Consider the following 13473-nt stretch of genomic DNA (forward strand, 5'->3'; position numbering starts at 1 on the left):
TCAGAGTTTGATTTGATCGCTACTGTTCACATTTCACTTTTGTATTTTTCTCTCCCTATACCATTACTCATTGAGTGCCCCGTGAAATTACAATCGTACATTTTCAACTCAGCAACCCATTTGCAGTGCAAAAATAGGGTCTAAATAATGGCTGAATTAGCCCTACTGGACAGTTTCAGATGTAACACTCTGTAATAATTATATTGCAGGCTGGATTAGGATGCTATTATCATAATCTGGACGTTTACAATTATCTGTAATTTGCAAAGATGCGCCAGGTCTTGATTACAGCAGGTTTTTTTTATCAAGCTAACCATCACTAAACAGTGACAGTAATAACAGCTAATTTTGCTGGCAATATAAGAGGTGCTGGGGTGTGCAAACAATTTCACACCTGGATGTGCTCACTCAACCAAGAATATAGAGAAAGAGCTTCTGCCCTGAGACTCAGAAAAATATTCTCCACTGCTTCTGTTCAGTATAGATTTCTAGACCCCGATCCTTGCTTAGCAGATTTTCACAGGGGGTAAGTTTTGGGGCTCGCTTGGGTTTGGGGTCGGTTCGTGACTGCTTCGCGCCTTCCCCTTCGAGGCACGCTCCGTCTTAGCTCGTTCCCCCACTGTCGCGGTCACTCTTGCGCCGGTGGTTTCCCTCACCGGGCCGGACCTCGGCAGCTCCGCGTCCCCTTCCCCCCCCCCCCCCCCCCGGTGCTGCCGGGGGCGCCGGGCTGCGCGGGGCGGGGGGCTGGGGGGGGGGGCGGGGGCGCCGGGGCCCCCCAGGGCTCCCGGAGGGGCGGCGCGGGGCTCGGCGACCGGCGGAAAAAACCGCTCAAGCCTCTGGGCCAGCCCCGGCCGCCCGGCCCCGCAGCGGGGCGGCGACAGCGCGCCTTTCCGCGGCTCTCCGCGGCGCCCAGCCCGGCGGCCCCGAGGCGGCGGAGCCCGGCGGCGGGCGGGCGGTGGCGGAGCCGGCGCTGGCAGCCCGGCGGCGGGAGGTCTGGCGGCTGGCGTGGGGAGCTGCTGCCGCTCCATCCATAGATGACGCTGTTTCACGAGAGTCTCCCGGGGCGGCAGCCGCGCGAGTGGGAGCCGGCGCTGCCGCCGCTGCCATTCGCTCCCACCCCGCTCTCGGGAAGGCCTGCCTCTCGCACCTTCTCCCACTCTGTTAAGCTGTCGGGCTTTTTTACTCTTATTTATTTGTTTGCTTGCTTGCTTGCTTGTTGTCCGGGCTTTCTTTAAGCCTACCTGAGAAATCACTCGTGGGGGAGGAGGGCACGACGCACCGAGAGGCTTTCCGTGCCGGCCCCCACGCTGGCAGCGGCGAGGCGTGCGGGCGAAGACGAGCCCCCCGAAAGCCCACGAGAAGCAGCAAGCCTCCTCTACCACCCCCCGGGCCCGCCCGCTGCCGTTCCCACTCGGGGGCTGCAGCGAAAGGGTTAAGGCGGCTGCGGGGGCCGTGGGGGCCGGGACCCGCCAGGCTGGGCTCAGCTGGGCTCGGCTTGGCTGGGCCGGGCTCCCCGGCCTACGAGACTCGCTCACGGGGGCATCCACCGCCCTTCTGCGGGGGCGAGGGTGAGCCCGCACGGGGACCGGCTTGTGGAGGTGTAGAGCGGGGTTTTCTGAGAGATGCACACACTCGCGCACACACACACACACACACACACACAAATGCTGTTGGTTTAAATGTATGGTAGCTTTCTCTCCAGTGTCATTTGAATAATTCAGTGAGCCCCACTACCAGCTGTACTTCTGAAGCCTCTTCCATTCTTTTCAGCATTATAATTTTGGTTAATTTTCAATTTTAGGCCCTACGTCTCTGCAATTTGTGTATGAATAACAGAATAATTTTCCTCTTTTGTTTCGCCTTTCCTGTTCCTGAATCTAAATAAAGATGGCTTTTTAGTATTAAAAGTGGAAGAAAATTACAGGTAATTATCTTTGACGGTAAAAACGCTGTAATCAGCGGGCTACATGAAAAATTACTCTAATTATGGCTGCATTTAAGAGAATGGAAAAAAACCTTCTTGTGGATAAAAACCTTAAATTGTCCCCAATGTCTGCTTCAAATTGGATGGCACTGCAGCTGGAGGCTTTGTTCAGAATTGATCCTGGGGAGCTCTGAACCCAAAGTTTCACAGTGGGAAGGGGAAAAAAAGAAAAGAAAACATTTTTCCTAATGTAACAATACGAATGGTAGAAAATGACAAGACTGATCGGTTTTAAACCACTCTGAAGACTGACTGAGCGTGGAAGTTGCTCAAAAAAAAACAAAAAAACACCCCCCAAAAAACTGGTATATTGGTAAGTAGTCTTTGCTTTGTGTCTAATTATAGTGACTGTCCTTTTGCACGACTGTATGTAGCTGTCATTATATGGAGCACTCTGAGGATCTCTATTGACTTCTGATAAATGGCTCAGTGGTTTCAAGGTTCATAATTTGAAGGATGCCCAGGTCTCTAGCCATTAATTCTCGCAGTATGGGGCACCCAGCTTGGATGAGGAAAGGGCTTTTCATTGTCAGTAGTTGCTGTGCTTTCCACAAGCTGGTGAGGCTGGAGCTGGCTGGACAGCGTGTTGTGTGCCTGGGCACCTCTCAGGGCTTTGCAAAACATTCCTCAGCTTGCATTGTCTGCTCTTTTAAAAACAAAGGAGGGCGCCTCCTTTCTTAATAATTTGGAGTCTCCAACCTTTGGGAAGAAAGGCAGGGCTCTGAGCTCTGCCTTGGCGAGAAAGCTCAGCTCAGCTGAGCAGCGGAGCAGTGAAATCGCAGCAGAAATGGCCGGGTTATTAGAAACTTCTTCTAGGCTTATCTTTGCGGTCTACGATATCTCCTGTCTTAGTCGGAGCCTTAAAACTAAACAAACCACCCGCCTCCCCCCCCCCCCCCCCCCCAATCTTTTCTGTCTTTGCTCGCCGATATATGTTCAGGTGGCGGTGTCTGTGCGTGCAGGCAAGCGGGGGGACAGCGTCCGGCTGCCTAGGCTGAACTCGGGGGGCAGGTGGGGATCCGCTAAGGCAGAGAGAAATAGGAGCCAAGCGGGCGTTTTGTGGCTTTTACTCTATATATGAAAGAAGACAAAAACATACAAAGTATATGTACAACTAAAATTCAACAATATATACAGAAAGGTTGCTCGGGGGAAAGGTCCCTCTCGCTCGGTGGGGGAGACTGCCGTCGGGCAGCGCGGAACCTTCCTTCCCCGGACCGCGGCGGCGGGAGGTTGCCGCGGATCCCTCGCTCTGTCTTTCCTGCTCGTCTCCGGGAGTCTGTCCGGCTGCGTGCGGGTGTGTGCGGGTGCGGGTGAGGGGGCTCTTCGCGGGAGAGACGGTGGTTTCTTCTGAGCCGCAGCCCATTGCATTTTGAGAAAGCATGCAGGTTTTGCTTCGTGGTAATGTTCTAATCTTACAGTATATTTTCATTTCTTCAACCAGTTCTCCTTTTTTTTTTTCCCCTCTTCATTTCTTTCTTTTTTTTTAATCCCTTCTTCTCTCTTTTATATTTTTTTTTTCCCCATCCGGATTTGGTGAATAAAAATGAAGGAGCTTTGACTAGTCTCTCTTTCATCATGTAATGTCTTTAGCTCATTAAACAAGTAAAAACGGCTGCCATGGTAGATTCAGGTTCTTCTTGTGGGCAAAGTCTGTAAAAAGTTTGTTTTGACGTATACTCCACAGAGAAAGAGGCTGGTGCCTTGGAGTCCAAAGGAAAATATCCTAAAGAGAAGTGTCTTCTGTGCGCCAGAATGAAAATTGTGTCTTTCTGTTCAAGATCAATCGCTGAGGTTACTTAAAAAAAATAAAATAAAATAAAGCCACTCTGTCTCTTTGCCGCATCTACAAGTTCACACAGAGCCTGTTAGCTGGCACGGCTTGGCAAAGCAGGGGAACTTCTTGCCATGTCGAGACGAGGCGTTCTTGGGAGATTATTTCTCTTGGACAATTCACATCATTTGTGGTCTCTGCATTGTGTCTTGATGTGGAGAAGAATACCAGTGAGAATAGCCAGGCATGTAGCTGTTGGGAGGCATATTGACTCCCTTGGCAGAAGCTGAAACGTCCCAGACCGGAGGCAGAGCTGGAGAGCGAGGGGAGAGGGCGGCGGAGCCGGGCAGAGGGTCGCTCTCGTGGGGGTTGCTGCCCTGCTTCAGCAGCTTCTTGAATTTGGAGCGTTTGTTCTGAAACCAGATCTTCACCTGTAAACCAAAACGCAGCAGATATTAGGCTGCCGTCAGCACCCCCAGGGCACGGCAGGGGAGACCCCGGGGGCCGTGGGTTTGCTCTAGAGAATGTCTGAGAGCCCACGCCAGTCGGGTGTGGGGTTGGGGATGGGGAGAGGGGAAGGAGGGGAGCAGCTAGTGCTGCTCTCGGGCTCTGGATGCAAATGGAGAGGATGGGAGAGGCAGAGCTGAGCTGGAAAGCGAGAGGGATGCAGGTTTTAACCTGGAACCTTATTTTCCCCGGGCAGGCCAGATTGATCGAGCTGAAACAGAGTACGTGTTCTGAGCTCTCCTGCTTTAACGCCTCATTCAGAATTTTGGAGGTCATTTGATCATTTGGGCAAACTGTTGTCAAACACGGGCAATCATATGATTTTGTGCCAGGAGACAGGAGCCAATAGACAAAGGGCATCTTACGAGAAATCGTGCATCCAAAAACATGCACGATCGAGCGGTCCTTGCTGATGTGACGGGGGAGGAGGCACAATAGAACCAGGATTGTGGCTTTATTCTTAAAGTTATTTTTAAAGAAAGGAAAATTCTCTTCTCTCGGAGAGTAATTGCCTGTCAGGATTGCTTTAGGTCTCATCCTGCTCCTAATCCAGCGGAACTCCCGAGGAGGGAGCCTGAGATGTGCAAGGATCGGGCCCACCCTGGCAGATCAGAATTGTTATAGGCATGCTATATATGAAAGGCATACATCTACACATATTTCTTAAAATCAGACAAACAAAGAAAACAACTCCCACGTGTATTTGACCTTGCAAACTTCTCAGATGTAATGTTAGGGCATGAGCAGGGATGCTTGTCTAGTTGCATGCTCAGGATCGGGCCCCTAAATCTATGCGTGAGAGAGAGAAAGCGAGACAGCAAAGGAGAGACAGAGCATGCATGCTAAGGATACTAAAATCCCCTTTGTAAAACCATCAGGTCTATTCCCGTGATTAATGTTTGCCGAGTACTTAAAAATCGCTGGCTGGAAGCGACTGTTATCTATGACAATGACAAAATCCTGAACTTATTTGTTAAGCTCATAAATTCATATGATTACATTTTACCCGAATTGATCCCATCTATCCATGCACTTCTCCGCAAACCCCAGCCTGGGAAGCCTGTAATGCTTCATGTGTCTTTCAAGCTTAAATTAGCAGAATGGCACAGCTACTCCAACCACACTTAACTATGGCTTAACCTGCTATAATTTTGTACACGGCTGTCTTTGATCTTCAGATCTATTATCACCTTTTGTACATTTTGCCCAAGGGTAACCACTGCATTTGCGTTAGTCATCCATGATGAATTAACTATTGATTTTACAGGTATTTCCTAACGTGTTCCTGCTTCCTCTCTACCTATAGGTTGCTACGAGGCAGCTTTGCCTTGCTTTTAGCTCTGCCTCAGGCCCAGCGACTCCTTGCCTTTGTTTTGTTCTCCTTTCCACAGCTGGGCAATTGCAACTCGGTGCTGGAATTATCCGAAAATACAGGCAATTTTAAAATTGTATGTGCGGCATCAAAAAGGAGCTTTTGCTCGCCGGGCGGCTGAGGGAGGGAAGGGCGCATTCGGCTCCTTCTGCGGTAGAGCGGTCTCTCCCGTCGTGCGTTAGATAAGCGCTGCCGCATATAGATGGGGGACCGTGTGCGTTACCTTTTCTACCGCTCCCGTCCAGAGGCCAAAACGCCTAGGGAGCATCGTACTTCGCTTGGCCTTTATTGCTCGCGCAGGATTTCAGTGATTTGGGATTCCCAGTAATTACCTGTGTCTGGGTAAGTCCTAATGAAGCTGCCAGTTCAGCTCTCTCTGGAAGTGCCAGGTACTGAGTCTGCTGAAAGCGGTGATTTAAAGCCTGGAGTTGTAGACTAGAGTAAATGGTTCGAGGCTTCCGAATCTTTTTCCCTTTTCCATTGAATCTGATTTCACCGTTTTCAATCACCGTGGTTTTTTGCTGATCTGCAAGCAAAACAACACAGCTGAAACATCACTCTCCTTAGCTATTTAACGGGGGGGGGGGGGGGGTTTTGGCTGCCACGGCTTCTAAAAACCCGGCAGCCTGCCCCGACACCGGTTCAACACCACCGCGTACACACAGGCTCCGGCTCCTGAAAGGCACGCTGCTGCCTGGGAGCTACCGGGAGGAACAACAGCTGTCCGGACATCGTGGGCACGCTGCCTTTCCCCCGGGAAAAAAATAATTAAAAATAATAATAATAATAACAGAGTGCAGCGCTGGCTTCGTGAAGGGATGCCTGGTTCCAGGACCATCCAGGTTTTACCGAGCTAATTGACTTTGCGTCGCCAGTTTGGTGGTCGGTGAACCACCAGTCCGAGACTTTTAACAATGCTTTCCCCCCCCCCCCCCTTTACCCCCCCCCCCCTCCGTACCCCTCTGGATGAATACGTACAAATGAGCGGCTCCCTGAAAAAAAAAAAATACATAAATCAGACGGCCCCCGAGCGGAATGCGACCCGCTCGCCTGGAAACTTTCACTCCTCAGGTGTTAGCAGGAATTTTGCCTGAAACCGGTCCCGCCGTAACAAAGGAGCGCCGAGCGCAGCCCCCTGCCCGCCGGCCGCGGGGCGAGCGGGGAGGCGCCGGTGCCCAGAGCCGCGGTACCGGCGGCAGCCGTCGCCGGCCAGGGGGAGCGCGGCGGCCCCGCCGCCCGGTACCGGAGCAGTAGGCCCGCGGAGCGGCCGCAGGAACAAGCGACCCCTCCTTCTCTCCTCGCCGCCCCGCGCACCCCGCGGCCGGCATCTCCCTCGGCAGGAGCGGGGGGCAACGGCGGGGGTCGTTACACAGATGCCCGGGGGTGGCCGGGAAGAGGCCCGGGGATGGAGGGGGGTGGGTAGGGGGGGGACAAGCTGGCAGCGGGTTAGGGAAGCGGTGCCGGCTCACCTGCATCGTCCGCCCGCGTCTGGCTGGCCGCGCTGCTGTTGTGGTAGGACTGGAGGTAAGGGCTGTGCTGCGAGTGGCTCACGTAGGGGTAGGCGGCCAGCGAGCGGTGGTTGTAGGAGCCGGCGCTGCCGGAGTAGGGCGAGCTGTGGTGGTGATGCTGGTGGTGCGGGTGCGAGCCGGCGGCGGAGTGCAGGCAGTGCAGCGGGTAGTGGGCGCCGGCCATGGCCGGCGAGCTCTGCTGGGAGTGGGGCGGCGGCGGCGGCTGCGGCGGCGGCGGCTGCTGCTGCCCGAACTCCATGAAGGCGGATTTGGAGGAGTCTTGCGCGTCCAGCCCGTCAGCCATCGTAGTCATGGTCATCATCAAAGTTTGGGAGGGAGAGCGCGGCGCTCCCCGGCTCGCCCCCCGCGCTCTGCCTCCTCTCTGCCCAGCCACCGCCGCTCCCCTTACCCGCCGCGGCACCGCTGGAGAGGCGGCGGTGATTTAATTTAATTTCTTTTCTTTTTTTTTTTTTTTTTTTTTTCCGCCTTTTTTTTTTTTTTTCTTCCCCCCCCCCCTCCTCTCCAAGGAGCCGTTGTGCGAGGGGCCTCGTTCACTGAGGGAGGGGAGGAAGGGGAGGGCGGTGTGCGGGGTGTGTGGAGGGGGAGGGCGGGCTACTCCCGGCGCTTTTTTACGCCGCTGTTTCCCTTCATCCCCCCGGCGCGTGGGGTGGTTTTTTTTTTTTGGGGGGGGGGGGGAGGGGAAGGGGGGGCGGGCCGGGCGTGGGGGGGGGGGGGGGTTTAAGGTGGGGAGCCGGGAAAGTTGGGGCTCCGGCGCTTCGACTTGAAGGGCAGGGACGCGCACAAGTCGAATGGTTCGTCTCCGGAGGGCAGCGCCTCCCTCATTGGTCACTCAACCCCCTGACGTCACCGCCCCGCCGCGCCGGCAGCGCGCGCTGCCCGCGCCCGCCCCCCCTTCTTTCCCCCCCCCTTTTTTCCCCACCCGCGCGCGGGGCGCGGAGCGCGCCTTGCGCGCTCCGCGCCCCGCGCGCGGGTGGGGAAAAGGGGAGCGCCTGCCCCCATCCCCCCTCACCCCCCCCCAAAAAACCCCCCATGCATCCCCACACTACATGACCCCCTCCTCCCCCCCCCCACCACCCCCCCCTTGCGCGGTATTTTCGCTGGGGCGAAGCGACGCGCAGCGCATTTTGCCCCCGCTGAAAGCAACGGCAGCAGCTCCCGTAATCGCTTTCAAATATATGCAAATGGCTACGTGCGGTTGGCGGTTTTGGCAAAAGCTTGATTAGGATATAAACGACCCAAGGAAAAAAAAAAGTGCCTGCGCCCTAAATTTGTCTTTAGATTACAATTCCAGTTGATTTTATTTTATTGTCAACATTGTTAATGATAAAAATAGAGTCGTTTTACAGTTATTTTTACTTTCTGGAAGGAGGCAATTAGACTTCTAATCAGGAATACACAAAAATCTCCCATGATTAACTGCAGTACTTTGTTCAAATTGCTGCTATAAAATTCAGAACAATTTGCCTGTAATGATTATGGACTGGGTTTATTTTGGGAGGTGGAATAAAAGTGGATATAGCATAAATTATCCTCTAATTATACACCAGTGTCGCCTCAATTATCCTCTTATCAAAATGGTTGTCTAACTGCCGCATTTAGTTTCAATTCTCTCCTTTTTTCTATAAAAAGAACTTCATACCTTGTTATTATTAATCCATTTATTATTTGCAAGGGGATTTATATCCGAACATCCAGGTGGTATTACCACTTCTCTTTCAAAGATGGACTGGGGAAAGACATTAAGTTTGATCCAGCACGGCGGAGGATCTCTCTCTCTCCCCTCTCCTCTCTCTCCCCTCTCTCTCTCTCACTCCCTCTCTCTTTTTTTCCCCTTTCCCTCGCTTAAATCTCCTCGCGTCCAGCTAAGCATGAACTCCAGAGACAGACCCCACCGGAGAGTACTGAGGTAGGAAGGACTCGGCGGAACTCGCTAAGCCTAGAGAAATCCGAAAGTTGCTCTAGATGGGGAAACGGGCTTGGAGGCTTCGGGCTTTGAAAATCAACACCGGCACCAGCAGCCGCCGCTTGCAAAACCCCGCACAGCCCAGAGACATCCCCAGACCGAGCACAGGTCCTGACACTGCCTCTCACAGCGACATTGCATGAGGATTGGTTTCTAGATTTTACAGATTTTTTAAATTTTTTTTTTTTTTAATCGCGTCGCTTTTGGGAATACTTAGAGGGTTTTTATTTTTCTTTCTGGGATCTTTTTTTCTTCCTTTCTTCATTTATTTTTTTGGGTTTTGTTTCTCCACTGCCCGTTAGCTCTGGGAAGTTGGGGGATGCGAGCCCCCTGTTTGCATACCGCACCGTCATGGGGGGGTGGGGGGATGCGATGCTCGATCGGTGGCAGGGCATAACCCATCGTCTCTCGGCGCTTATAGTTCAGCTGCTTTATTTCAGGGGGGCACGGGGTGCGTGTGTGGGTTTTTTTCCCGGGCGGCTGGGATGTTTCGTGCCCCCTTACCCACTCCCCCATCGTTGTTTCACTTCTTGAGCCCTTGGAGTCGGTTCAGTAACTCTGAATGCAGTTGTAAGTGTCTTGCCTTGTTCTCCCGCTTTTAACAAGAGTTCCACTTTAACACGCGAAAGGGTAACCCGATCCAGGCGTTTACAAATCTACAATGAATAAAAATATAGAGCAAGGGGAAGAGAAGGGAAACAATTCCTACTGGGACTCTTTATTCATGGGTGTAGGTAATGTACTCAATAGGAACAGGTACATTTGGCAGTTTTATTGCTTTATACCCTCCAGCTTGCTGTTAACATCATGAAGGCGTTTTTTCCGCAGGTGCACATACTAGCATTTTCTCCAGCAGCAAGAGCATGCATAACAAAAGGTGTCAGAAAATGGGCTGGGGAGTGTTTGCAACACGGTGCTTTCTTATTTCGATCTAATTCCTGCCGCATAATGGATGTTAACCCGGGAATGGAGGAAAGTTGGGCAGGAGAGGAGACCGGTTTGAATTAATACCTAGATGCCGCCTTAGCGAGGGGAATAAGGCGTCTGAGTCGGGCAACGCGAAACAAAAAGGAGAAGACGAAAAGGCAGGGAGAGTCTTCAGGAGCTGCTCCCTTCGATAGGCAGCACACGGAGTTACATGTGCATCCCTCGCTCAGTCTCGCTGACGGACGAACTTACGGCGGGGCGAGCGGGTGTCGCACCCGCGGGACAGGCTCCGGGTGCGGGCCGGGGGGAGCGGCGGTGCCGCGGGGGTGCGGGAGCCCCCGCCGAGCCGTCGGTGGGCGCCAGGGAAGCGGTGGGCACCCGGCGTTGCTCTTCCCCGCTGTGCTCAGACATCCTCGTCTGTCGTCAGGACAGTTGACTCCATCCAGCCTCACACCGATAATTTTCCCCAATTTAATTAGGCAAATCTCTCGGTATGGAGCTGCCGGTGATTGGTCGATGTTAATGACTCGGCTGCAGAGAGGCACGCTGCTTGTCAATATTTATTGTTTTCTTTTCTTTTTCTCGCCCCCATCCCCCTTTTCCCCGTGGCCTCTGGCACGAAAGATCCGCGCCTGCGGGGAGGGGGAGCGCGGCGGGGCCGGGGCACGGCGGGTGGCGGGGCCGGACTGCGCGGCACGGCTCGGCATGGCATGGCATGGCACGGCACGGTTTATAACGGCACGGCTCGGCACGGGTCCGCTGCCTGCCCGACGGAGCTGCCCCACGCACCGTTGCCCCGCCGCCCTGGTCCCCTCCCGTTACCCGCACCGGGGGGCGGAGGGTAAAGGGGCCCGGGGCGGGAGGAGGGGAAGCAATAAGGGCCCGAGCCGTGCCCTGGGGGGGTAGCAGCTGCAGGGGTATTTCTTCTCCGAGGGCAGGCAGGCCCCGGGCCCACGCTCCGGCGGCGGGGCGGGGGGTGCCGGGGCGGCTGATAGGTCCCTGCCCGCCGGGAACCCGTGCTGTCGGGCAGCGGCCCTCCCCCGCTCCGGCTTGCGTGCAGCCGAGCTCCGTTACCGGCCTCCTTCTGAGGAAATTAGACCTGAATCAATAGCTCTGGACGCACCGGAGTAGTGGGGTGCTCATTTCCACGGTGGGTGACTCATGAACAGGGAGGGAGGGGTGTGGACACCCCGCACCTCCTTGTCCCTTCGCACTGAAGCGCCTCCGAAAGCGAGCAGGCAGCAGTCACGAGTGGGGCGCGGAGCAGCGGGGGCGGGAGCCCACGGGAGGAGCTGCCTGGCCTCGACCAAGCTCCCCGGGAGCTGCGCGGCGCAGGGCGGGCCGGGAGCCGGGCTGGCTGGGGCAAGGTGAGACTCAGGGGCGGCTGGGGACTGCCCCGTGGTGACAGCCGCACCGCCGCTTGGGAGCACCCGTCGTCCCACGGGGAAAGGCAGCAGGAGCTCATTGCCTGCGACCCCCCCGCCTGGCTTCTCCGCTCCTTCCGCGGCCAGACCCGAGAGGAAGGCTGCAGCCCTGGCCGAGGGTGATAGGGATGCGTCCTGCGCCTTGCTCCGCGCCCTGCCCGCTCCGGACCGCGCACAACACCGCGCTCTGCCCGCGCATCCCCGGCCGCGCTTCTCTTCCCCTCACCCCCCCCGGTTTAATCTTCCCTGGGGGTGCGCACCGTAAGTCACCCTCGCTCGCCTGGAGGGCAGGGAGGCCTCTGCACCCCGAGCGGGAGTAGGGCCAGTCCCTCTCCTCCCCCAGTCTGGCTGAGTGCCTTCCCCCCCCCCCCCCCCCCCCGGTGCTCCCCCGCTCCGCTGCCGCGGTGACGGGCGGAAAGCGTGACACCTCGCACCGGGCTCTCTGTGCCCCAGGACTGGGTGACTTCGTGTCACCTTAAACCGCGTCGCTTTAATGATGTTTGCGGGTAGTACTTGCAAAAGACCGAAGCGTGTGCGCGTGGTTTAAAGTCACATTTGGGAGTCGAAAGATGTCACACAACAGACACAACAGTTAGAAGGAGCTGACGAACAACAGGAAACGGGGTTCTATTTTTAGGGTATAATAGGAAGTTAATATAAGCGGCCAGAGGCTTCCTATATGCCTTCGAGCACCTTCTGTTCCATTCATTCATTCATTCATTCATGCGTTCAACAATAACAACAGGGGAAAACAAACATTCCCGTTCCGTCTCTCATCCCCTCCTGCCCGGGAAGTCCTGCTCTGGTGTTTGCCCGGGTGGGCTCTGCGAGCGGAGTCCCTCCTTGGGGTTGCTTTGCTTGTTTGTTGGTTTGTTGGGGGGTGTGTGATAGCTGGTGGCGTTCATCAGGCGAGGCCCCCCCCCCCCCCAAGGTGCTCTCGTTGGGGGGTTCCTGCCCGCAAAAAGAGTGCGCAGGGGCTGACGGCTGCTCTCCCGGACTATATATCCCCCCTCCCCAATTCACACCAGAGTCCCGGAGCGTGTTTTCTGTCCCACCCCGACCAGTGTGGCTGGGAAAGTCCGAGAGAAGCTCATTTCAGGAATTATGTTAGTGCTTGTGTTTTCCCTCGGGAAGCCCATGTACATGCATGAAGCGGATCTTGCAATAGGATTTTTTAAAGGGGCAGAGAAATGCTGGGGGGGGGGGGAGTGGGGGAGGGGCGGGGGAGGCAAAGGTTAGTGCGGGATACCCTGGTTTTTTAAGCGACAGAACGGAATGCACAAAGCAATCGAAAGGCACTCGGGAGAGAGTGGGGGTCTCCTGCAGAGTGGTGGTGGTGGGAAAATCTCGAGAGAAGTGGAAAGCCGGAGAATATTCCCGCTGGCGGCGATCCGCTCCGGATGCATTTTTGCGGAGAGGCTCCCTCCGCAGAGGCACGGGACTCTCCCCGGCTGGAGCCCGGCTTCGGCCGCCGCCGAACTTGCGCCCCCGCCCCGCGCGGCCGTGGCGCTCCGCGGGTGTCCGCGGCCACACGGCGCGGGTGTGTAAGGCGGCTGCCCGGCACGGCTCGGTAGCCGCCGTCCTGCCCTGGCAGCGCGGCTCTGCCCGCGTTATTTACAGCTCCCAGAGAGGCTACAACCAGCTATCTCGCCTTACATCTGCCGATGGCGTTTTTTCCCCCCGGTCTCTCAAGCCTGTTTACCCCAAAACACATGGCTCCTTTCTTTCTGCCAGCATGTCATATTGCCATCGTCTTAATAGCAGCTGAGTGGTGAGCAAAGGTTCCCGCAAAAGGAGGTCACCTCCTCAAGCTGGAAGCGAGCTATTTTAAGGAGAGACTGGGGAATTTGAGCGCTGCCAATGCGAGAGCAAGAGCGGAGCGGAGGCTCCTCTGGATTTCAACCCACTAACATTATAACAGACAGGCAGGCGTCAATGGCTTTCCATACCGCGAGTGTGAAGGAAGTGGCAGGGAGGCGGGGGGGGGGGGGGT

The 13473-nt window shown here is 55.5% G+C and overlaps 1 protein-coding gene and 1 long non-coding RNA gene across 4 annotated transcripts in view; one reads left to right on the forward strand and one right to left on the reverse strand.

Moving 5' to 3' along the window:
• The first annotated feature begins 402 nt into the window (after positions 1-402).
• The window catches only part of LOC142600795 (uncharacterized), a 41435-nt gene continuing 28364 nt past the window's right edge, over positions 403-13473 (forward strand). The window contains exon 1 of one of the 3 annotated variants that reach the window (XR_012834356.1): positions 403-526. This is a non-coding gene — a long non-coding RNA (uncharacterized LOC142600795). Of the gene's footprint in view, positions 527-2065; positions 2298-8903; positions 9073-13473 lie in introns of those variants that run through there. The other 2 variants (XR_012834354.1, XR_012834355.1) reach the window with 2 other exon arrangements.
• Positions 3456-7956, reverse strand: DLX6 (distal-less homeobox 6). Its single transcript, XM_075747148.1, has 3 exons — positions 7107-7956; positions 5970-6163; positions 3456-4189 (listed from the first exon to the last, which is right to left on the reverse strand). The coding sequence occupies exons 1-3, from the start codon at positions 7465-7467 to the stop codon at positions 3938-3940; spliced, it is 807 nt and encodes a 268-aa protein (XP_075603263.1). The 5' UTR covers positions 7468-7956; the 3' UTR covers positions 3456-3937.

The sequence above is a fragment of the Balearica regulorum genome, chromosome 2 (genome assembly GCF_011004875.1).
Source record: "Balearica regulorum gibbericeps isolate bBalReg1 chromosome 2, bBalReg1.pri, whole genome shotgun sequence".
Classification (NCBI taxonomy): Eukaryota; Metazoa; Chordata; class Aves; order Gruiformes; family Gruidae; genus Balearica; species Balearica regulorum.